The sequence below is a fragment of the Natator depressus genome, chromosome 15 (assembly GCF_965152275.1).
Source record: "Natator depressus isolate rNatDep1 chromosome 15, rNatDep2.hap1, whole genome shotgun sequence".
NCBI lineage: Eukaryota > Metazoa > Chordata > Testudines > Cheloniidae > Natator > Natator depressus.
Genome location: NC_134248.1, coordinates 26,759,360 through 26,784,740, shown reverse-complemented (window position 1 = coordinate 26,784,740; position 25,381 = coordinate 26,759,360). Strand labels below are relative to the sequence as shown.

At 41.3% G+C, this 25,381-nt stretch overlaps 2 protein-coding genes across 6 annotated transcripts in view; one reads left to right on the top strand and one right to left on the bottom strand.

Annotated features, from left to right (window-relative positions):
• The window catches only part of HVCN1 (hydrogen voltage gated channel 1), a 16,162-nt gene extending 8,420 nt beyond the window's left edge, over positions 1–7,742 (top strand). For 2 of the 3 annotated variants that reach the window (XM_074972388.1, XM_074972389.1), the window contains 4 exons: positions 664–768; positions 1,946–2,177; positions 6,779–6,891; positions 7,324–7,742. In XM_074972388.1, the coding sequence (XP_074828489.1) occupies positions 664–768; positions 1,946–2,177; positions 6,779–6,891; positions 7,324–7,389 (516 nt within the window). In that variant the 3' untranslated portion in view covers positions 7,390–7,742. Of the gene's footprint in view, positions 1–663; positions 769–1,945; positions 2,178–6,778; positions 6,892–7,223 lie in introns of all 3 variants that reach the window. The other variant, XM_074972391.1, reaches the window with a different exon arrangement.
• TCTN1 (tectonic family member 1) lies at positions 7,646–25,381 on the bottom strand. 3 transcript variants are annotated; one of them, XM_074972386.1, is made up of 15 exons: positions 25,016–25,381; positions 21,205–21,325; positions 18,027–18,157; positions 16,968–17,137; positions 16,226–16,313; positions 14,936–15,045; positions 13,218–13,238; positions 12,473–12,601; positions 11,282–11,407; positions 10,806–10,888; positions 10,199–10,339; positions 9,727–9,883; positions 9,294–9,419; positions 8,664–8,808; positions 7,646–8,186 (listed from the first exon to the last, which is right to left on the bottom strand). In XM_074972386.1, exons 1-14 carry the CDS (start codon positions 25,317–25,319, stop codon positions 8,665–8,667), a joined length of 1,851 nt encoding a protein of 616 aa, XP_074828487.1. In that variant the 5' UTR covers positions 25,320–25,381; the 3' UTR covers positions 7,646–8,186; position 8,664. The 3 variants fall into 3 exon arrangements, with proteins under 3 accessions (XP_074828487.1, XP_074828486.1, XP_074828488.1); XM_074972385.1 differs by having other exon boundaries at positions 7,646–8,170; positions 25,016–25,378; XM_074972387.1 differs by lacking the exons at positions 9,727–9,883; positions 10,199–10,339; positions 10,806–10,888 and having other exon boundaries at positions 7,646–8,170.

Genomic DNA, 25,381 nt, shown 5'->3' with positions numbered 1-25,381 from the left:
TTCCTGAGATGCTGAGCAATGTAAGGCCTTAATACATGCTTTTGTAATGGTGAACTTTCTGTGAGGTGAAGGCTGAGTGGGAATTCACCCTGAGTTCCTATGTGAGCAGGAATTTCCTAATGAACTCCCATTGCTGAGTAAGGAGAAATCTTTAGCTGATCTGGAGGGATTTTGGCTTATTTTCAGTAATACACGAGGTCACACGTAAATGAAGCAATTTCATACACTTAAACAAGACTTTGCAAATTTAGTTATAAATTACTTATTGTGGGCAGTCACCTAAACTGGAAAATCAAGGGCCAGATCCTGCAACCCTTACTAAAGTGATTAATCCCCATGATGTTAATGAGACTGCTTCCATGAGTAAGGAATTACAGCATTGAGACCAGTAAGTGTTCCTTTCTCTGCAGCAACTGTCTGCGTTCGTGATGAGGGTCTTAGATAGGCACAAATGGAAACTCATCTAAATACAATAAATCCAATCAACAATCCAGGGCAGCCTTCATAGCTCTGCTAGTTTTCAGGCTGAATGTCCTAGTAAGATTGTACATATGCAGGCTGGATAATTTTAGCATGAATTTGTTTGTCAATTGCCCTAAATAGTGCAAATATTAAACAAAAGAGAGTATTTATTATCCTGCTGTTGTTTTCCTCTCCTCACAGATATTGGTTGTTTGCTTGGTCATTTTGGATGCTTTGTTGGTGCTCACTGAATTGCTTCTGGACGTGAAAATCATCCACCCAGACAAACATGAAATAGCACCAAAGGTAAAATGCAGACAAACCTCTGAGTGAACCAGTCTCTCTTCTCCATGGCAATTCAAAGCCAAATAGCAAGACAGTGAATTCTTCCTTCTGGCAGCCACTGGGATTGGGGGACCTCAGATCCATCAAAGTGGTAGTAGTTGGAGGCTACAAAAGATGGAGATCCCGTGCAGGGCCTAAGGATCGCACCTGGCTTCTGCAATTGAGAACTGACTAATCTACCCTTCCCTACTCTCTGGTCTGAGTCCTGCTCCATAGCATTTGTCTCTACAGGAGCTCGAAGCTTTCCTGACTTGCGGAGTGAAATTACTGTGATCCCTGTCTGTTTTATGACTGCCCATAGAGTTCTGAAAGGCAGCAGTAAAAACTGAAAAGACTGCTCTTGCGAACCCTCCAAGCAGCACAGGCCTTGTAGCTGTTTGTCTGCAGACTAAGGAAGACAACACTTAGGCCTAGTCTATGCTAGAAAATTAGGTTGGTTTAACTATGTTGATCAGGGATGTGAAAAATCCACACTCCAACCACTGTTGTTAAGCTGACTTAAGTCCCCGTGTAGACATCAATGGAAGAATTCTTCTATCAACCTAGCTACTGCCTCTCGGGGAGGTGGATTACCTAAACCAACAGACGAACCCTTCCTATCTGTATAGACAGAATCTCATGGAAGTGCTGCATCAGCGCAGTTGCATTTTAATTGTAGACAAGCTCCTAGTTATCCACTGTTATTCTCTTAGGACTTGCTTTTTCACTAGGAAAAAAGTGTATTTTTAAGTGGTGTTAAAATAAGCAGTGTTACAATCCTAGTGAAGACAAGGCAGTTGTAGTTTTAACCCATGTTAGCTGGTTGAGGTAAACTTTAGGAGGGACCTCATTTAGTATGTGTTAACGGCCTTGTCTACACTAGACTTTTAAAACATGTTAGCTAATGTGCTAACATCACACCTTAAATCCTAGTTTAGGTAAGGCCTTAGACCATCCAGAGATACTATACAAATGTTTGGTGGCTTCTCATCTGTTCAGCAAGATCCTTTTGTTACACACATTTAATCACTTTGCCTATTTGCTGGTCAATCAAAGGTGCAGGAGTACTTCTAATATAATGAAGGACATGCATCAGACTAATTTGCTAATGTTAATAGTTATATGGCTTCTACATATACCTGGCATTGTCTTTTCCTAGGTATTTCACTACCTGAGCCTTTCTATTGTAACCCTCTTTTTGGTGGAAGTTGGGTTTAAAATATTTGTCTATCGCCTGGAATTCTTTCACCACAAGTTTGAAGTCCTGGATGGAATAGTGGTGGTGGTTTCGTTTATCATCGATGTCGTCCTTCTGTTTCGGGAACATGAATTTCAAGCGGCTGGACTATTGATCCTACTCCGACTGTGGCGAGTGGCCAGAATTATAAATGGTAAGTTTATGTCAGATAGTTAGTTTCAGGGAATTTGCTGGCTATTTTTACAGTATACTTGCTGAACCAAGTTGGGGGCAGGGGCGGCGAAGCATTCCAAAGACGTATGCAAGAGGCACATTTGCTAACCTGCATCCTGATCGTGCAGCAAGTGCCATGTGGACACAGGTGTTTTGCCCATGCAGATTTTGTTGCAGGAGTTTAGCCTGAGTGAGTCTGTAAGCTCTTTGGGGCAGGGATCATCTGTTTGTTGTGGTAGCACAGCTCCTACACAGTGGAGACCTGATTTATGGCAGAACCCAGATGCCCTAACCAAATAATACCCATGTATCCAGCACACTACTCTTAAAACATTCTTAGATTACTCACGCTTGAAGAGGGATAACATATGCGTTGTATTATGTGAGTGTCTTAATAACATGTCAGGGGGGAATAGTGTAGTCTCTCTGTCCTTCTGGGATTCCAGATCACTAGTAAAATATGCATTTTGCCACTTCAGCACTTCCTCTTGTCACTTGTGTTTTCCAGATTGCTGCTGGTGGCGATCTGGATAATGGTCGTTGTGCTACTTGAGAATCTTTTTCCAGTTGATTCTGGTTTAATTGTACAGTACTATGAAAATATGTACAAGCCTGTCTGCCCTAAATGTCACTCTCAAAAAAGGATTGAGAATTATTTACATTTTTCCTTGACATCAGCACAGAAAAAATTAAAAGGCTGGCAGTGATATTTCTCCACCCCCCTCCCCTTCCAGACCTTGCTGCTACTGTAACAAAACAAGAAAAGGAGGACTTGTGGCACCTTAGAGACTAACCAATTTATTTGAGCATGAGCTTTCGTGAGCTACAGCTCACTTCATCGGAGGCATACTGTGGAAACTGCAGAAGACATTATATACACAGAGACCATTTACCAGCAGGAGAGTGGGGTGGGAGGAGGTATTGTTTCATGGTCTCTGTGTATATAATGTCTTCTGCAGTTTCCACAGTATGCCTCCGATGAAGTGAGCTGTAGCTCACGAAAGCTTATGCTCAAATAAATTGGTTAGTCTCTAAGGTGCCACAAGTACTCCTTTTCTTTTTGTTGAAGAATAGTCACTTTGAGATCAGAAATCGAGTGTCCAGAGAGATTGAAGTGTTCTCCGACTGGTTTATGAATGTTATAATTCTTGACATCTGATTTGTGTCCATTTATTCTTTTCTGTAGAGACTGTCCAGTTTGACCAATGTACATGGCAGAGGGGCATTGCTGGCACATGATGGCATATATCACATTGGTAGATGTGCAGGTGAACGAGCCTTGATAGTGTGGCTGATGTGATTAGGCCCTATGATGGTGTCCCCTGAATAGATATGTGGGCACAGTTGGCAACGGGCTTTGTTGCAAGGATAGGTTCCTGGGTTAGTGGTTCTGTTGTGTAGTGTGTGGTTGTTGGTGAGTATTTGTTTCAGATTGGGGGGCTGTCTGTAGGCAAGGACTGGCCCGTCTCCCAAGATTTGTGAAAGTGATGGGTCGTCCTTCAGGATAGGTTGTAGATCCTTGATAATGTGTTGGAGAGGTTTTAGTTGGGGGCTGAAGGTGGTGGCTAGTGGCGTTCTGTTATTTTCTTTGTTGGGCCTGTCCTGTAGTAGGTGACTTCTGGGTATTCTTCTGGCTCTGTCAATCTGTTTCTTCACTTCAGCAGGTGGGTATTGTAGTTGTAAGAATGCTTGATAGAGATCTTATAGGTGTTTGTCTCTGTCTGAGGGGTTGGAGCAAATGCGGTTGTATTGTAGAGCTTGGCTGTAGACAATGGATCGTGTGGTGTGGTCTGGGTGAAAGCTGGAGGCATGTAGGTAGGAATAGCGGTCAGTAGGTTTCCGGTATAGGGTGGTGTTTATGTGACCATCGCTTATTAGCACTGTAGTGTCCAGGAAGTGGATCTCTTGTGTGGACTGTTCCAGGCTGAGGTTGATGGTGGGATGGAAATTGTTGAAATCATGGTGGAATTCCTCAAGGGCTTTTTTTCCATGGGTCCAGATGATGAAGATGTCATCAATATAGCGCAAGTAGAGTACGGGCGTTAGGGGACGAGAGCTGAGGAAGCGTTGTTCTAAGTCAGCCATAAAAATGTTGGCATACTGTGGGGCCATGCGGGTACCCATAGCAGTGCCGCTGATTTGAAGGTATACATTGTCCCCAAATGTGAAATAGTTATGGGTGAGGACAAAGTCACAAAGTTCAGCCACCAGGTTTGCCGTGACATTATTGGGGATACTGTTCCTGATGGCTTGTAGTCCATCTTTGTGTGGAATGTTGGTGTAGAGGGCTTCTACATCCATAGTGGACAGGCTGGTGTTTTCAGGAAGATCACCGATGGATTGTCGTTTCCTCAGGAAGTCAGTGGTGTCTCGAAGATAGCTGGGAGTGCTGGTAGCATAGGGCCCGAGGAGGGAGTCTACATAGCCAGACAATCCTGCTTCATGGTGCCAATGTCTGAGATGATGGGGTGCCCAGGATTTCCAGGTTTAAGGATCTTGGGTAGCAGATAGAATACCCCAGGTTGGGGTTCCAGGGGTGTGTCTGTGCGGATTTGTTCTTGTGCTTTTTCAGGGAGTTTCTTGAGCAAATGCTGTAGTTTCTTTTGGTAACCCTCAGTGGGATCAGGGGGTAATGGCTTGTAGAAAGTAGTATTGGAGAGCTGCCGAGCAGCCTCTTGTTCATATTCCGACCTATTCATGATGACAACAGTAAGAAAACAGTACATATAAAAAACCACATACCCAGCAGCTGGGAACCATTTCCTTCCTGCATCACAAAGAAGCCATTTTGGCATTAAAATTTTGAAGTCCTGATCTTCCCCCATTCAAGGCTAAAACCTCAAACCTGGATTTGTGCTGGAAATGGCCCACCTTGATTATCATACACATTGTAAGGAGAGTGGTCACTTTAGATAAGCTATTACCAGCAGGAGAGTGAGTCTGTGTGTGTGGGGGGAGGGAGGGTGAGAAAACCTGGATTTGTGCTGGAAATGGCCCAATGGCCTTGATTACCGTACACATTGTAAGGAGAGTGATGACTTTAGATAAGCTATTACCAGCAGGAGAGTACAGACTAACACGGCTGTTACTGAGACCTAGAGCTGTACTGCAGCCCCTGTACACAGAGCCTACAAATTCACTGTACACAACTGCCCATTAGTTGACACAGTTGTGAATCACCATTTATTTAGGACAAAGCGAAGATATTTGTGTCCATAACGTGTGGCTTGCACAGATTTAATGGCCAGCTCAAGGAAAAAGGGAGAATAAATGAATGTTGGGGGTAGAAAGCAGACACTGACCTTAATCTGGAGTGAAGGTTGGAGACTGACAGTGGGCTAAAGTGAGTCTCTAATGATGCATATGTAAGTCACTGCTATCTCAGTCTTAAGATGTAATCTTAGTTGAAGCTAAACGTTTTAGTCCTGTCTCAAATATTTACAAGCAAGGGGAGTTCTTATCTTTGGGGTTTTGCTTTCCCTTCCCTTTGATCCAGATCTCCCTAATGTTCATAACAGGAGTCTGTCGTACAAATAAATAAAGGAAGCCAGATCGCTCATGTTTCCTGAATTGCTGGAGACTGTGCCTGCAGCCATGCAGTCGCAAGAAGGAACGAGCTCAGACAGGGTGGGGACAGATTCTGGCTTTATCAGGATTCCATAGCTTTCAGGTTGTGTTCAGGCCAGGAGGGTTGCAGTCATCAGGTGCACACACATGCCCTGGAATCTATGCAAAAAAGCGGTGTGGATGTTTCCATTCTCCTCTAGAGAGGCAACAACTTGAAAATCAGGGCTGTGAAGTATGTAGAACTGGCTCCAGTAGCACTGCATGTAGCAGCAGGTATAAAAAGCATAGGGTGCCAGCTTTACGATTACACTGCCCTGTCTCCCAACAGGAGGCTCTTGAGGCTAGGAAGAATTTGGTGATGCAGTTCTTTGTAAAGAAAAAGGTAGTAGGATAATTCTTGCCTCAGTTATGGGAGAGGAATTATGTGCAATGGCTTTAGTAAAGGAAAGACACTTGTATCATGAAGGGAAATGGAATGTTCTTCTTTCAGAGGCATTTAAAGAGAAGTTAAAAGCTTTAAAGAACAAGTGAAATCCTGGTCAAGGCGGCACCCCAGCCTGTGGATCTAGACTGGATGGTCAGTGTTTTTGAACCCACTAAAACAGGAAGATAAGAGTACTTGCTCTCCTCAGTTCTGCTTTACGCTAGGTTAGGTTAAGGCCAAGGCCATAACAATGGAAAACCTGAATTTAAAATGGAGGTACAAATTGCTACTCTGCCACACATCCCCTTGAGTTCTGCTGAAGGGCTAAATTCAAAGTAGAGATTTGAATGACCAGGACCTGGTCATTGGTGGCAGAGTGCCACTTCCCAGCAGAATGCTGGCATTTGAAGCCCCTGTGGGACTAATCTGGGAACCATATTACGAAAAGCATGATTTAGGGGCAGAAGCAGAGTTTGAGAGGCTACATGGATATAAAACAAATTACTTGAGCACAAACCACAGATGCTATTAATTTCCTACTGTTTGCTGTTTTACATCATAAAGCTAATCCTCCATGCATTGTTTCCTAGGAATAATTTTATCAGTAAAGACACGCTCTGAACAACGGGTGTCGAAGCTGAAGCAAGCAAATCTGCAGCTTGCTACAAAAGTTGAACAACTTGAATACAGCTGCACAGAGAAGGTAAGAAGGCTCATAAAAATGTAAACAGCTGCGTGAGCTGGACTACAATCCTTTCCCAGCAACTAGCTATCTAGGAGACCAATGGCCAGGGTCATGCTCTGGGTTCTGTTTTATCCCAGCAGCTTGATTTGGGATGTTGTACCTTGGCCATGAAATCTACCCAGCTCCTATTCAGTTAGTATGAGAACACCCTGGGGCATCCTATAAACATAAGGGTCCATTCAAAAAGGGGTAATGATATTTCCAATTCCCTCTACAACTTCTATTATGTAGGGTAAGCACACATTCTATTTAGCAATGCCTTGTTGAAGAGCTGTGTTTTTTCCCTGCAGGGATGGCTACCTTTTCAGCAATGGGAGAAGATCTCTCTTGTTGTAGCTTGGAAAGTGTTTTAAGATATGAACTACAGTAATAAGATTTTGTTTCCAACAGGAGCAAGAAATCGAAAGGCTCAACAAGCTGTTACAACAGCATGGACTTGTCCGTCAGCCACAATAAAAGACTGGCTGTGTAGGGCGAGGGAAATCCTTCTCTGAGGAAGTTCCAGTGCAAAAAATGCTAGTTTGATGATCCCTTGTTGACCTCTAAGATACTTTATATACCTCCGTGCTCTCTTGTATAGCACTGTCTATATGTAGTTTCTACTTTACTAACACTGCGATTTAATCAAAATCTGGTTAAAGGTGTTGCAAAGCTCTCATCGTGTACAGGTAGTTTTACAACAGATTATTGAAAAATTAAACCAGCATTCTCCCTTAAACAATTTTATTGCATAAATCTTTAATTGTATAGCTGTACAGTCAATGCTGCAACAAATTTAATAAAGTCATATTTACAAAGCTGTGAATATTGGGGGCACAACTTATTTCAAGGAGTTGGTGTTTTTTGCTGTGTTCTTCATTTGCAATATGCAGTAGGAGCTTGCAATGTAAGAAGACAACCAAGGTAAGAGTGCAGTCTGAGGAAGGTCACTTAGTTTACAGCTCAGCATTACTTTGTCTCTAAACCACCTCCTGCTCTATTCCCATTTGTCTTCTGTCAGAGGAGCTTCCTCGCTAATCTTTGCTCTGGTTGTATCATCCTGTTGCTGGGTAGCGTTCACTTCCAGAGGTGCTGTTGTACTTAATTGTGCAATTAGTCCCAGCACGTGCAATTTTGAACAAGAGAAGAACCACATCAGCTACATCCAGATAAGTTGGGAGTCCTCAGCAGCAGGCTTGAATACTCTGCAGTGTATTATTTCTTCAGTTCTTGCTCTTCGTTTTCATTTGCATGTGGGCTGCAGAAAAAGGGAACTGCGTAACTGAAGCTCTTAAAATAAAACATTAAAGCAGTGGCGTGTGTAAAAGTTAGTGCACTACTGAAGAGGATATGCTCCAAAATAACCTATCATAACAGATTATTCCAGCTAGCAGGATTGTTCTTGAGACTCAGTGCAAACTTGACTAAGGTGCTGGAAAAGGCCCACCCAGTGAGTGCACTCTTACTACATGTGCAAGCACAGTTTTGAAGTGTGAAAACTGAGGGGTGGGATTTCAAGAGCATTTGGTGTTGGCAGAACTGCTCCCGTTGATTCCCATACAAGCAGGTCAGCCAATAATGAGGACATTGGAAAATCCTCAGCCTGCCTGTTTTTTAAAGAGAGTTACAATAAGCGGCATATTTCCTACTATCTTTAAAAGCAGATGAAGCTGAGGGCTTTGTTCATCTAATGCGCAGTGATTACTTAGTTTAAGAAGTAGAACTTGAATGGGTTTTAGATATATACTTACATTAAACAAATGGAAAGAAAAAATCAAAGGGTAACTTGGCATCAATAGTTGGTGGAGCTTTATAGCCTGGCTCTGCCGGTGTAGAAACATCAACGAAAGTAACAGAACTTGCTATCTGAATAGTTCTTTCACTTCCAAAATGAGTCTGCAATAAAGATAAGTGTTAGGCTCACTCTGGTTTTATACAGCTGATTTTTCACTAGGGGTTAAATATTTAGCTGTCTCTGGTAACATAGGTACTTTGACATCACTGAATTTCCTTTTTGAGTAGTGGGTACAATTTCACTGGAAACTTGTTTGTAGCAAGGAGTCCACACTTGTTTGAACTGCAGTGAAAACTGATACAGTACATTCTAACAAAGTTTTATCTTGATCTCTTCCTGACAGACTAAGGGCTCTCTCCCCGCGCTCTGCGGCGACTACACAAGCCACGTTAAAGCACTGCTGCAGCAACGCTTTAACGTTGCCAGTGAAGATGTGCCCTAAGGGAAACCATAAGAGCAACAATGTTTATATAACAAGGCCTCTGTCATGTACAACTTACAGGTAATGTATAATAAACCGCCACCTCTAGTATTCTAAATAAAACACATTCTTCCACTCTTAAAAGCAAGCAAATTAACCACATACCTGGGCCAGTATGGTAGTAATGACCGTTGCTGAGACGTTCACGATTTTAGCTTGTGGGTTCATCAAAGATCCATATTTAGTCCACTTCACTTCTATTTCAAATGATAGTGGGATTTGGCACAGGCCCTGAAAACATTACAAATTAGCTTATATTGATTGATGCTTCATTCATTTTATTAAACATGTACAATACCCAACAGCTCAATGTAGGAGTTTTGTAAATTACCAGAGTAACTCCATAGTCCCCCTCAATAGACAATGCTGCTATCCCTGTGCATGAATAGTGTACCAGAGCACGCATAGAAGCACTTGGGTCCTCACCTGATGTAAATCACTGTGGCTTCATTGACTTTACTGTGGACTTCAGTGCCCACTTACAGCAGCTGAGGACTCAAGTGTGCGTGTTCTTAAAAGAAAAATTAGTTATTTTCACCTGTTCTGAAGATTGGATGTGAGTGATTGGCACCCAGTCCAATACATCTTGAGCCTGAGAATTTCCAAATGAAGCTACATATTCTGGAAAATTTTGTCCTTTCAGTACATTCAAGATGATATTGGCCAAGAGTTGACATTCTGTACTTGCAGTGATTCTTTCAGAAAAGAAAAGATCAATTTAAGTGAAATCTTGTAGGTTAGCATAGGAATAATTTCCCCTTGCTCTCATACAGTGCTCTATTCTTCTGACTATAACTGGTAATAATATATACACACACACAGCTATTCCAAGACAATTCCGTTAAATTACTATTAAAAAACTAAGTACTCAACACCCACCTCCACTACTGGTACATTGTACAAAAGTTCTAGCACCTAAAGATTTTCTAATCAGGTAAATGGAACCATTACTAGTGGATTATATCTTGAGAATAGACTGATAAATGCTCAATGGAAAGTTACCCTCTTACCTTAGTTTACAACCAGATATCATATTATAACCAAATAATACTGGGGTTCTGACTCCTTCTACAGCAAGACAGTCCTGGTTAGATGAGCTTTGCAAAACAGTAAGTTGACCATGTGTATTAGTGCTCTGAATAATGCCAGATATAATAGCAGAGAGTTAAGGCAAAATATTAAATATTCAGACTGTGTTATGAAATAGGAATCCTTAGTAAAATCCTCAAAATGCAAGTGAAAATGCTACAATAATATAAGATATTCTGTAGGTAGTTTAGAAACATTACTAGAGTACATAATTAGAGCCTGATCCTGTTTCCTTGGAAGTCAATGGCAAAGCTCCCACTGATTACAGTAGTACAGGATTGAGCCAGTAGATATTTCTGAAATATGGACTAGCAGGAATGCATACCTTTGGGAAAAGATAATGCTATAAACCATCCTTGGCAAATCATCATGAAGATGTATCAACCCAGGCACAAAATCTACTTGCCCACCTTTTACCATGCAGATGGTCTATATGCTTATATTTGATTCATTGATCTAAAGTACTTGCCCTAGGCAAGAAGCTTTTTCAAAACTGCTATAAGCCACATTTAGATGTGAAAAGGATATCCGGTAGGTCTAAATCCTGCCCTCAGAGGCAATCCAATACCATAACCGGGATTTCCACTAAGAGGGACTGGCTTTGTGTTTAGCTGTAACACAAATTACACAACATCAGTTCTTATGTTTTACTTAAATATTTGGAAGACAGAGACAATCAATTCATTTAGGATAAACTGTCTTGAGTAGTTTGAAATATCAGTTCATACAAGACTTCTGCCTAGGACTATAAGAGGGTTTACTGAAATCAGAGCAACACTTTGCCTTAATTACAGACAGGTGTACAGTCACCTGATGAGCCTTCAAAAGGAAAACCACCAAAGCATTTGGAGGATGTGAACACACAGCTCTGAAATTCTACCTGGCTCATGCATCCAGTGTAAGTTGTGTTCTACTTTACTGGTAATTAGTTCTGAGGGAAGTTTAATAAGGTTTGTTATTAAATTATCTTTCAGTAAGTCATCTATAATATCTTTAGACGTTACCTGAGTAAAAGTGATTTCAAAGCTTTGCTGTATTGGAAGCATTTTAGTGTTAATTGTCCCCAGGACGAAAGAAACAGCTGCATCTGTTATTTCTCCTGCATCTGTGTACGTAATAGAATAACTCACCTGAAAACAGAGTTTTCCATATTAATTAGAACAAGTAAAAAATGAGCTAAAAACCAGACTATCTAGGGAATTTTTCCACACTTCTCCCGTTCTTTAGGGATAAATGTGCTGGAAGATCACCACCATCTAGAAACATGCACCTTCTCAGTTGCAATACCATGTAAAGTCATGTAGCTGTAGAGGCAGGATTTGAATCACTAAATCAGTACATGTCTGATCATTCTATAGTGGCCACATATTAGAAGTCAGACATACCTGCATATGGTTTTATAAAATGTTAATGGGTAAGGACTGATGGAGTCTGGGGGAAAAAATAACCTTTATATTCTGGCTTTTCTCCTCATCAAGAAGGAACTTTGGGGAAAAGAAAGAGAGTGCCTACTTATCTTCCCATTCATCTACTGACTACAGAAGTGACATTCAAGGAAGTAGTTGTGGTCTAGCCTAAGAGAAAAATGTAATACTTGCAAAGAGAGATCAGTATCCCTATCAATACATGTAGGAGATAAAGGATACAAATGTAACAAAAATCAATACGTTAGTTATTAGTGAATAGGAATGATTTAATGCATCCCAGTTTCTTCAAAACTGACTTCCTGACACCATCTCTCCTACTCGCTGTCCTATACCAACCCTCAAGTGTCGTTATTTTCAAAAAAGGTAAAGAAATGAACTAACTTGCGTTGTACCAACCCAACCAGCAATTTAATCTTATTTTGTGTATTCCTTCTTCTCCCAAGCATCCTGTCTCAGACTCATCTTAGATTCTAAGCTCCTGGAGACTGTATCTTGTCTATGTAAACTGCCACACACAAATAGTAAATCTTAAGTAATAAGAGATGGATTTTATCCCACAGCTCCATTTTGCATTAGTGTGCATTTCCAATCCAGTTGCAGGATACCATGCTGTATGTTGTAAGGCTCTGTTGTCCCAAAGATCAAGTTTCTCTTCGCCACATGTTAGCTGAAAGTGTCATGATTTCCAATAGTTTGAGAAGTAGGAGTGATCTAATACATACATGCCTTTAATTTAGTACAAAGAGGAAAAACAATTTGTGTACCTACCCCAAGAACTACATTTATGCACACTTGATTATCCAAATTCTTGGGGAGCAAAAGGACATCACTACTGTTAAGCAGAGTACGTGTTCCACTCAGAGATTGGACAGTTATGGTCTGGACAGTAACATTAACCTGAAACATAAACAAGTGTCATTTCTGAATACTGGGTATAACTGAACTGTAAGGCACATACTATGATCCTGCCTGGATGACTGATACTTTTTCCTGTTTAAAAGAACTCCAACTGTTATAATTCGGAAGTCTTAGAACAGCGGCTTCCTGGAAAGTAGTAGTTTGCTTCCTAGAGACAGGAAGCTACAAGCGTTTGTCTGCACCCTCGAAGGGCATGCTCTAAAATCCTCAAGCGCTAGCCTGAGGTTTCTGTTTCAGAGGGACAGAACAATGGTCTTGTTACATGAATTGCTGAACACCAGTCAGATGTTCCATGTTTAATAGCAACTATGAGCTAACCTAGAGTCTATAATTATACTTGGGTGGGGATTCAATCACCAGAATTAATAAATCATCTCAGAGAGTAGCTCCAAGCTCTTGAGCACCCTTTCACTTGTTAACTGTACCATTGCTGACAGAAGACAGGCTAACTGGCTTAAACTGCATATTTTGCTTGGATTAAACAGCAAGAGTGAAATCTTGGCCCTGCTGAAGGCAATGATAAAACTCCCATTGACATCAGTGGAGCCAGGATTTCATCCCAAGTGTGTCTCATCTAAGAAATAATGTTACTTACCAGCTGACTTGACTTAGGTACCTAGGGGAGGGAACAAAAACAAGCTCTTTCAAACAACAGCTAAATCATTAGCAAAAAATAGCAAATAAATAAAAAGGTAAGTGGTTAAGACTTAATTGCTTTGTCTATTTCCTTCTCCTCTACCAACAATTATCTAATATGACAATGGCTTTCACAGCAGGGAAGTAACTAGAAATACCATATATTATCCTCAGTGTCAAAGTGTTAGCTACTCCTCATGATTGAAGAGCAAAATTGTGTAGTCCTTATGGTCTGATCCAGTGCCTGTTGAAATCAGTGGAAAACTTCCTAGATTTCAATGGATTTTGCATCAGGCCCTAACTTTGGCTAAACTCCCACAAACAATTAATAATAATAATAAAATCAGCAAGGAATAGGTGGATCTAAGATTTCCTTAAAAGGTTACCAAAACTTGGTGTCTGCTCTTACTATTTCCAGTCTTGCCTGCCTTTTTGCAACACAGACTCTGAAGATAAAGTGAGCAGGATATACTATGAAAGTTTAGTTGTATCAAAAAAACGGCTTCAGAAATGGCACCTCTACTTTACATAACAGTTTTTGTATGTCATGCTGCTTAGCTTATTGACAAGAGTTTATGCTGCAATAATTCTGTAGAGCTCCACAAGCTCCAAGATGGATTCTTGCATTCTGCATTAAATCACCAACTAAAACTTGTTTTTTGTTGGCAGAGGCACACAAAGCAGAATCAGGAATGTTTAGGTCCTGGGTTCGTTTGCAGTGCTGTCAAGACAATCAAGTTGGTCTTAGTAAATTGAGCAAAACTGATGGAGATTTCACTGGCTGAGAATAATAATGAATGCCCATGTGTCATTTGTGCAACCGTGGCTAAGTCCAAGGCCCAATGCTTGTCAAAATGTCTCCTTTTCCCCTTTTTTGGAGAATAACTAAGAAGAGAAGAATAGGAAAAAGATTCATTGCTGAAAAAGTAAGTTTTAAACTAGAACAATAGTGGGTTAGACAGCAGCAGGGCTCTGTCTTGCTCCAGTAAAAAGGGGAACTGAGGGATAGTTATGGCCATCCTGCCTTTTATGGGAGCATGAGGAGGCAGAGGGCACAGGTATGGCCCCAGACACTGCTATTCAAAAACATCCTATCTGGGCCCACGAAGTGCATGTGTACCTACAGTGGGATCCACACACACAAAGAAGAACATTAATCTCATTCTACCAAAACCCTGGCCATTGCCACCTTAGGCACTCTAGCCCAGACCCCCTAAGGTATGTAGGCTCCTAACTTCCAGTGAAATCAAGTTAGGAGCCTAAATACTTTTGAGGATCTAGACTCCTGGCAACAGGCTCTTTATGAAGGCCTAGGCATGCACATCGAAAGTGGAAACCCATGCCTCTACAATAAGTCCACTATCTCAGCAACAGCAATCCTAGACTCATACACAAACTCACATCTTCCAGGCTGTCTTTTGGTTATCTAAGCCCCCAACAAACAAGTGCTTTTCTTTTCTGAGCTTGAAAGGGGGGTGGGAGGGAATGGCTATTTCTACAAGGTATGATGGTTATGAAGATTTTTTCCAAATCCCATTTAAACTCCTATATAAAGTAAACAGTCATCATCCCACTTCCCTTAGGAAATGGAAATTACGTAATTCTAAAGATGTGAAGAGGAGATAGGAAATAAATACCAACTGTCAGTCAGCAGCTGTGTTTCAAAACCCTACTTACTGCTAAAATGCTGGAGTTGGTGTAAAACAGCATACTAAGTGCTTGAGTGGTGTTACAATTTCCCACATTTATCATTCTACTGCATTTCACAGCCTGGTTTACTAGAAAACCTGTAAAAAAGTATTACGGAGAGAACTAAAGAAAACAATTATGAAAAGCAAAAGACAAAAATCTCAAGTAAATGCAACACAGAAAGTGAATGGGAAGTAATGCTTAGACAGCTGTCAATTAAAAGATTGTCTATTAACACCTCCACACTGCGCACAAACTTGCCAGTGTAGACAGGGCCTTAGAATCAGTGCCTATTATGCAGCCTTTGGTACAACTGTAGCTAAAAAGGTTTATCACTTTTGTAGTGAAAATCCTCATGTTTAAGGTTAAATTCAAAACTAAGAGTTTACCTTTTCATTAAAACTAACTGTCATGGAGGGGAAAAAAAAATAGGGAATTTATTTTCCATTTCTTTGGCATTTTTACTTTTGTTTAGAGACAGAAAAGAGAGCCACACTTTTTCACATAGTTTAAAGAGGATTTTCATGATTTTATCATAGATCATTAGTTATGTGCATGTATGCTCATTTAGGACATGGTCACATTCTTACTAAACATTATTTCCTAAAAATAGAAATTTACAAAAAAAATCTACCATTAGACTTATGTTTGCATTTACAGCTCTCATAAGCTTATCATTCTTTCTTTAACTAGGGATTTCTGAGTTTCTCTTCCCCCATTATCTACCTTATGCCAATACTTTTATTTCCCATCTAGTATTTTCTGTAACATATACCATCTGTATTTATCTCTGAAGCATTTTAGGATATTGTTGGTATGAAAGTTCAGCACCCAATCCTACAACTCTTACTCAGGCAAACAGAGCTTACTCATGGGAGGAACTTCCTTGGCTTCAGTGGGGACTCCCTCCAAGGTATGCAGGATTGGGCCTTGTTTCATGTAACCCCATCCCACCTTGCATTATCACCCTCACACTAATTCTATTGCATCCATAAGGCCAAAGGGGCTCAGTTTCAGAAACAGAAAAGCAACCCATTAATGAGACTCAGTGATTTATATTTGTGACTCTGAATGGCTCAGTCTACATGGAACACAATTTCTTGTTTATGACCAAAAGGAATTAAAATAGCTAAGTACCATTTTTATAAATGAAACTTTACCCAGGGTTGAACAGGTAAGTGTGATAGTTCATTTGAATCATCTGTAAATTGGAGTGGCAGGATACCAAAAGCACACACTAAAGAGAGGATAAACAGGAATTAGAATGCATTTGCCAACCTGCAGGATTAGCATCGGAGCACTGAGAGGAGACAAGGGGAGCAGGCAATCTCAGAAATGCATCAGCCGTCTGGATAGGAACACCATACTGCCAAATAAAGGGGCAAACCCAAGCTTGTAGATTTTCAGTACACAGAAAGATTCATAAAATATACAACAAATTTAACCAGAACTATTAACATTTTGTTTGCTTCTACCATGGCTCCCAATAAACCAAACTTCTCCACCCACCAATATCTCAAGCCAAGATCATGTAAACTGACTGCTAAATTAAAGATCTGCTACAATCACTGGAAATTCTCCAGCTCATCTGCTGTTATAAAAATAAAACAAATCTTCTCAAAGACTACAAAGTCCATATTTTAGAAATTTGCACTGACAACTGACTAGATAAACCCTACTGGCTAGATTTTAATAGCATCTTGCCTTTTTCTTTTTTTCTTGCCAACAATAGCAAAAGTAGCATAAGGAAGCTGCACATGTTTCCCAGATGTTAAAAATTCACTTTGATTTTGTAGAAGACTAAAGCCAAATGCTGCACTTTAGTCTTTTGCTCTGAAATTTTTATATTTAATGAAGGACTATAATGAAGTCTGTATTTTTCAGAAAAGTAACTTTAAGTTGATGCAAACAATGTTTACTCAATTATATATGGAAAGATTCATTAGTGAGAAAGTGTTTTATGATAAAAGAAAGTACATTTAAAATACTGCAAATATAAAAAGAATCAGATTATTTTTACCTCATATCTAGCAGTTTCATTTGTATCAGAGAAATTCTGAGCATCTAATTCAGTATTCAAGAGAACATCAGATTCAGCACTGAAGGTAACACCTTCAAACTGTTTAAGCAAACTATCAAAATTTTGTGAAGTAGGCATTTCAGGAGCAATAAAGGACAGTGCTTGTTTATCTGTGAAAAAATATTTTATAAAAGTGAGAAAGTTTTAAGTTATAAAAATTGTGTTTAGTAACAAACATTTCCATTGTGGAGACAGGAACATACCCTTAGAATTTAAAAATGGGAAGGAAAATACCAGAATAAGATGAATATTTCTCAAAGTTTTCTAGGAGGTATTAGCTGGTATCCGTAATTTGGCCCCGATTCAAAAAAGCACTTAAACATGTGCTTAAAATTAAGCACAGGATAAAATGCTTTCCTAAATTTGGGACCTTTTAGACCAAAGTCTCTGATTTGATCATACATTCTGATACCAAGACATACCAATTAATGGATAGCGCTTAAATTACTATTTCACAGTCATGGTGAGATGAAAAAATTACAGCATGAACTCTATTTCACTTATGTGAAAGCCCCCACAAAACTGACATCAGAAGATTTGGAAAAAATTTCACCAGTTGCACAGTCACAACTGGCGCTAGTTAGAATTAGTTCCCCCTGCAGAAAATATTGACTTTTCATCTAAAAATTTAAACATTTTTAGTTTTCTGATGAAAAATTTAAAATTTGAGAAAAGCAAACATTTTCTGCAATAATCTTCATTTAGTCAAAAGCCCAATTTCCCACTGAAAAGAGTTTTGATGGAAATCTTCAACCAGCCCTAATTAGATCCCAATCTCATTCTCTCTATAGAGAGGCTCTGTATGGGGGCAAAACTCCTTTGATAAAACTGTTATACTCCTTGCCCTGGCAAAACACTGGCACCAGACCATCAGCATACAGGATAACCAGTCTTCTTGCAAGTTTGGTTACTTGCAGTTTTAGTCTTTATTTTTGTCATCCAAAAAGTTTTGAAGATGACAACATTGCACTGCTCAGCATGAGTTACAGATCTACTTACAGTTTGTAGCGTGAATGCAGAAAATACTTGGATTGTTCTGATCAACTAATTTAAATATCCTTTCAGGTGGATGTGCTGTAACATTGATTGAATATATAGCTGCTTCCTGAGTGCAAAGCTGGCTGTCACCTCTGCAAACAAATATACAGATCCAACAAAGTCAATTTTGACAATCTTTATATGCATTGTAACAGAAGGAAGGCAACAGTGGGGATGGATAACTACAGTAAAGATTTGAAGATCATTTATGCACCCTTACAAGGTTTAACATTTTATACTGTTTATCCCAGGAAAAAACAACAACAATTAGCCATTCTCCAATATCTTTCATTCACAGATTTCAAAACAGAGGGATGTGATAATAGCCACTGTTCAAAGTAGGACAGCATTCGATGACAATGATATAAAAGATGACAACTCACATGGGATCCAATTGGCTTCACATACCATAATGGCACATATGTTAAAGACTGGACATTCAGAAAGTGCTTTTATTCATACCAGAGAGAAGGTAGGGGATGGGTCGGAATGAGGTTGAACATAGAGAAGGCTGCAAGAGGATCAGGGGAAAATGAGGTGCATGGACTTGAGATAGCAGCAGAATCATATCACTCATCTTCATAAAAAGAATATAATGAACTGCTCACAACACATAGGAGACAAAGGATGGAATGAGAAACATCAAGGAGGGGAAATATTGAGTCAGTTTAGGATAGGTACAATGTGTTACCAGCATCCTCAATGAAGATCAACAAGAGAATTTGGTATTGCAGCGGGTATGGTCAATAGTGAGTGGGGTTTTCCAATAAGACCTCAGTGGATGGTAAATGTCACACTCTGAAGAGTACTAATCCCCCCTACGTTGGCTGGTGGACTTGAATATGAGACGGTGATACCTCATGTGCTAGAGTGAGTGGATACTGCAGAGTGGTCAAAAGCAGTAAAAGAACATTATCAAAATTAAAAGAAATGGCATATATGGAATTTATATAATCTTGAACACTACATTTCTCCTTTATTAAGTTATGCTAGTTAGACATGACCCATTAGGTAGAGTGTTGTAAACTATTTCATAAGGTGAACCACATCTTAACAGGCCCACATCATGGACTATATTCCTGCTCCCTCAGGATTCCACAAACCACCTCCCCTCCTATTCATAATTATAACACCCCTGTAGCAACTACAGCAGTTGCTTACATGAAAGTTACCATCTTTAAAATGATATGTAAACGTGAGATGTAAAACTTGTGGCCATTGACGATCCCTTGACATGTCACAAAAGATACCTTCAGAAAAAAAGTACAGCTTGATTTTATACATTTCTAGTTGACAAGAATAAAATATTCATAGCAGAGGATTCAACTGTCATTCAAAAAGGCTCTGATTACACCTTTCCGATATATATATAAAATACCTATAAATGGGTGGCAATATGCATTGTGGCAAGAACAAAGAAATAGCAGTCCCAGGTGGCTGAATGATTCAAAGTTCAAAGCACTGAGAATAAACTCAGTTATTCAGATTGGGCTAATTTATGCAGGAAGTGGGTTGAAGAGCTATGCTTATTGTTCTGAGAAGTCACACTGAGCTATTTTAAATTCAGACTCTAAAATGAGCTTTCTTAACTCCTGTTTGAGAGGCTGATACCAGTGCAAAGCTACATACTGAAATAGGTTGTAAACAGCAACAAAAGACAAACAATAAGCCAGTATTATATTACTATCATGTAATATTTTAATATTTTACTATGTTACTTTAGAAAGGCAAAAATTGCCAATGAGATGAAGAGATTCTATGCTTGCTCCTAAAAGACAGATCAGAGGAAAGCTCACATTATCTAATGATGGCCATGATGCTATCACGTTCCTAGGACTAGGACTTCTTACAGCAAAGGGTTCCCAAACTAACACTGATGGACTATTGGTGGTCCATGGAGAGAACCACCTGCTTACCGGGTGCTAATGCTCCTAATTTCCAGCTTCTAAATTGTATTGATAGGAAGCTGCAAATGTTTTACTCTTTCTCTTAAAGATGGCACCCGCAAAAACAATGCCCTTAATGTCACGATAAGGCATTGAGTCAGTATTGACATCGAGGGAAAGGTGTAACCTACATCACTCCCTGCAAAACCTGCATTTTCCTTCAACATCTCCTATCCAAGCAACAGACAGACATGACCTTGCTTAGTTTGACAGGTCTGATGAGATTACAATCCAAGACATAGCACAGTGAAATTAATGTAGAAGTTCAAACATCTGTTCCAAATAGCCATCCAGTGCTATAATGGATACTAAATTACCTTTGTATCTCCATGTCAAGATTTAGGCTGAAGTCATTCCTGAAGCATTAATGAGAATAGTGCCAGCACTCAATTCTTGACATCAGAACAATTAGAGGTTCAGCTCCATAGCCTTAAATATTCACATCCCACTCAAAAGTGATCTTTTACAAACCTACAGCTCCCTTTTTTACTCCAGAAATAGTTCAGTGCAAACAGACATGTCCCAACAAGAGACCATTATCAGCCTCCCTTGGGACTTCTCTTCAGCTGTAAAGAGATATCACTAAAACTAACTCCAGACTGTGACGGAGGTATACAAACCCCCCATTGGACAGGAAGGGGTTAAAAAGCAGGACTAAACTGAAGCCTCCCTGCTCCACCACATCTGTGAGGCATTTCAGGCCTGGATGAAGAGCCTTAAAAACAGGGAAGCCCAGCCCAGTTTGGGGAGAAGTGTAAATGAGGACAAAGACTCCTCCATGACCACAGCCAGTCTAAGCAGAACTGGGCATACCCTGAATGTCTATTTCACAGCTCCTGTCAGTGATTCACCTGAGGGCTTTGAACCCTTATACAGACTGCTGGAGGTCCCTTGTTTGAAGGCAGGCTTGCTGCTGTCTTTCATTAGTTTGTTTATGACAGTCCCAGAAAGGGAAGATTCAGGGATTCAGGTGAAGGCCTGAGTCTCCCAGGCCCAGTAGAGCTGTGCTGATGACTGCCTAGGTGCTGAGGACTGGATGGCGGGTGAATGCAGTGCCCTGTCACTCAGCAAGGAGGTTCTGTGGGAAAACAAGCCCACAATGCAGACCCTAGCCTGTATCCATTGAATTCAATGAGAATATGATGGGACTCTGCATCTTCGAGCTGAAAAAAAAAAGTTATTTATGAACTTACGTGACAATGTGAACTGAACATGTAGTAAAGAGACTGAAATCTGCGGCACTGCAGTCTGGGTCACAGCAGCAATTTACATCACACTGTGCCACCGAGAGGTCACAAACACACAATGTAGCAACTGGAGAGAAGAAGATTTAAAATAAAATTAGGAATGAATTTTAATGCCTAACAAAACATTCTTTATATTTTTTGTTTTCACAGTGTCCTTCTTTAACTGCAGTTAAATGTTTATATCTAAATCCTAAGGTATCGTTTTTAAAACCATGAATTATTATTTAAGATACACATTTTCTCAAGAAGTGACCATATGATGAGCAATTAACAATATCAAGGGCATACTAGAGACCTGATTCTGCATTCCTTAGGAATCCAAAACTCGTAGTGAAATAAACAGGAATTTTGAAGATGTCAAAAAATATGATCACTACCCAATACTGATATAGAAAAAGTCATATTAATAAATGTTGATCTATTTGTTTAGTTTCTAACACAAATATAAAACATTTTGTTATAACTCCCACACAATTCCAAGGACAAGACATGCTCCATGTACAGTAATATATTTTCCTGATGTTTCAATATGAGTTGATTTTTTTAAAGATGTGAATTTTCTTTCTTTCTTTCTTTCTTTCTTTCTTTCCATATAATCTTTGCAGCTTTATCTTAAAAATTTTTCTAGTTTCAATTAACCCCCTGTAGATTGCCCCTGGAGGAAAGCCAGGGCACACTAAGGCCTAATTTGCTGATGAAGTCCAGCTTGGAGAGGAACTGGGCTGGGCTTATAAAGCCAAGATGCTGGCAACAGAGAGTCTGGCTGTAGTCACTCCCTGAGAGTAGAGAGGTGAGTTTGAGACTATAGGGTGCTACAATCTGCAGTTACTCCCGGTGAGGGGGGAGTTTGAGCTGGTACACATGGGGGAGGTCCAGAGGATGTAGGAAGGAGCAACAGGGTCTGAGTGAAAGAGGCCTACAGTTTGCAGGTATAGGGTCTCTGGACTGTAACCTGGAGTAGTGGGTAGACCTAGGTTCCCCTACTGGCTACTAGGGAAATGGCACAATCAGGGCACTGCTAGATAAGACTGCCTGAGACCAGTCCTGCAGAAGGACTTTGGTACCCTGGGGGGATACAGGCTGAATGACCTGGCTGGAAGGCTGAGTCATGAAGAGGAGGCAACAGCTCCTTAAGCAAAAGAGGAGCCACAGCTGGCAAAAGAGCATGGTGGAGTTTGACCACAGGAAGGGGTGTTAGTTGTGCAGAGGCAATCCTCAGAAGGGGGTGCCATCCGTGGTGAGTAGTGTACCCTGTCACCTATCAGTAAGTTTATTTGCTTTTCCTTTTAATCCCCATAATTGTTTCATTTAGGACAAAACCAAAACATTCTTTGGAATGTCACTTTTGGAAGTGAGGGAATTTGACTGACCATATGAAATTGCCAAGTTCTGTTAGTAGTAAAATGGTTATTCTTTGCACATCCATAGTAGCTTTAACAGGATTTCAAGGCGTTTAATCATTTAAGCTTTATGGCCTGCTGTGAAGTAAGCAAGCATTACTATTCTAATAGTAAAGGTAGGGAAAGCCAAGGCTTGAACAAGTCTCTAGAGAGTCAGTTGCAAAGCAAGGAATACAACTCAGCAGGGCTAGCACCCAGGCCACTGCTCACCATTATATTTTTGTCATTTGCTATTATGTAAGTAAATATAGATTGGAGGGAGGCACTAGAGATCTTGATTCCAAAGCCTCTGGAATTTGGATCAGTGATGTATTTACCCATGGATTGCAAGGGCTAAAGGCTAGAACAGGGGTCTCAAACACACGGGCCAGTTATTTCCTGTGGCCCGCCATAGGCACCAACTCCACCGTAGCCAAGCTCTCCGTGCACTCCTGCCGAGCACACCGCATCCCTTCTCTTCCGGCCGCCAAACAACTGTTTGGCAGCGCTTACGACTTTCCAGGAGGGAGCAGGGAGGAGGTGGAGAAGAGGCAGGGCTGGGGCAGGGACTTTGTGGAATGGGGGCAGGGAAGAGATGGGGCAGGGCCTCTTGGACTAGACAAGCAGTCTGAGGTATGAAGTTCAGCATGTATGATTCTTTGCTATGAGTAGTTAAAAGTAGCAACGTATTTTGTATGAAGTTACTTTAAAAAGTTCCTGCCATTACAGCTATGTTGATAGACTGTTAGTGTAGATCATCATCAGTGTTACTGACCACATAAGGAATAGTTACAGTGTTTATATTTTATTAAAACCCCTCTTCGCATTAGTTTTTAAAAAGTTAATACATTGACTTTTAATAGCATGTGATTTTTTTTTTTCATTTTTGACTATACTTTTGCATCGTTGTATGAAAAGGTTTCAGTGATGTGGCCCTTGGACCAACGTACTAGTCCTCATGTGGCCCTCGTGATGATTTGAGTTTGAGATCCCTGGCCTAGAACAACAGTAAGTGAGGGACAACAGCTTGCAGTCAGGATACAGATGACTTTTTCATAATATTTTTAATTTCAATTTGTAACTTTTAAATTTTCACTATGGCCCACTGGATGCTATCTGATCACCTAGACAGTGTCCAACATGTTCTCATTAATGCTTGAAGAGCTCTCTGGACACTTGAAAGTCTCTCTCTCTCACCAACAGAAGTTGTCCAATAAGATATTGCCTTACACACTGTCTCTCTGAAGTTCTATTAGCTGAATTTGGCACTAGAATCCTGAATTGGAAATGTAAAACAGGGATCAATTTTGAGGGATTTTAAGTCCCCTGACATTCGGAAAGGAGTACACATGGGCAAACTTCTTAGTTCCTCAAGTGATGTGGGGTCAGCAGCAGCTTTCAAGAGAGACAAATCAGGAGTGAAATGCAAAACACAGCTACCAGTTGAAAGACATTGCCAGGATGAGCCTCTCTCAGCATAAAATTATTTGTAATGTAGGAGTGTCTGGGAGCCCTACTAACAGCCCTCAATCCCATCATGCTAAGCACTGTGCAAACACAAAACCAAAACACAGCCACTTCCCCAAAGAGCTTTTGGTCTACCGAAATCCTGAACCCCAGCAAAACAACCCTTATGTGTATTGGGGAAAAGCAAACTCTAAAATGCATGTTTCCAATTTCTTATAGGAAAGTGTTTTTACTCAGTATGCAGCACCATAAATGTAAACAGGGCTTTACAGAACACACAAAAATGGTAGGGTCCCTGACTTGGAGAATTTATAATGTGCTTCTGAAAAGGAGGATGCAAGCCACAAAAGTGAAGAGAAAGGCGATGTGGGGCTTTGCTAGCAAGAAGACTTTCGGTAACGCCTTCGCCACACAAGTGGGGCTTCACAGGGATGATTTCCAGGATGAATAAGAGGGCAAACTGGCCAGCAAGCGATTGTTCCAAATCATAGGCAGGCATGGAAGAAGGCATGAAGCCAGAGGGGGAGAAGGAACCAAAGGGAGTAGTTAAGAAGCAAAAACCATTTACAAATTGATATTCTAAATACACTCAGCAGGCCAATGCTTTCATCGAGGATTCCTAGGAGTCACCCAAAGGCCCTGATGGCATCCCCCTGGAAGTACCACCCGGGACTTCAGAGAATTGTAGCGATAGAAGCTGCAGATGCTGGGCAACTAGTGCTGGGAGCAGGGAGGACGCCCCAGATCCCCCCTGCCCCAGCCAGAGCCCCCAGCCCCCACCCCACCTCCCGAGCCAGACCCCACAGATCCTCCGCCCCATCCCCCATTGCTCCCCTGGCCCGATCCTCCCCCGTCCATCCCCTCCTCAGCCGGTTCCCGGCTCCCCCAGCCGCTCGCCGGGCGGTACCCACCGTCTGTGACGGGGGCAGGCCCAGGCCCGGCCCGGGCCGCTGCCGCAGGGGAGGCGGCGGGCGGAGCGGGGGTCTCTGGCGGCGGCGACTCCGGGGCTGGTGAGGAGCCCACGCCGGGCCCGGGAGCTGTGGGGCTGGCGGCGGAGCGGCGGAGAGTCTCTGGAACAGAGGGGGCAGGCGGCCCCGAGCCCGCCGAGGGCTGCGGGGTGGCGCTGGCGGAGCGGCTCTGTCCCGAGACCCCCCTAACGGCCGGGAGCGGCGGCAGCAGCAGGAGGATCCCGAGCCTCAGCGCCACTGCCGCCATCCCGGCTCCTGCGAGCCCCGCTCGCTCGCGCCAGCGCCTCGGTAACCAAGGCGACGCCCCGG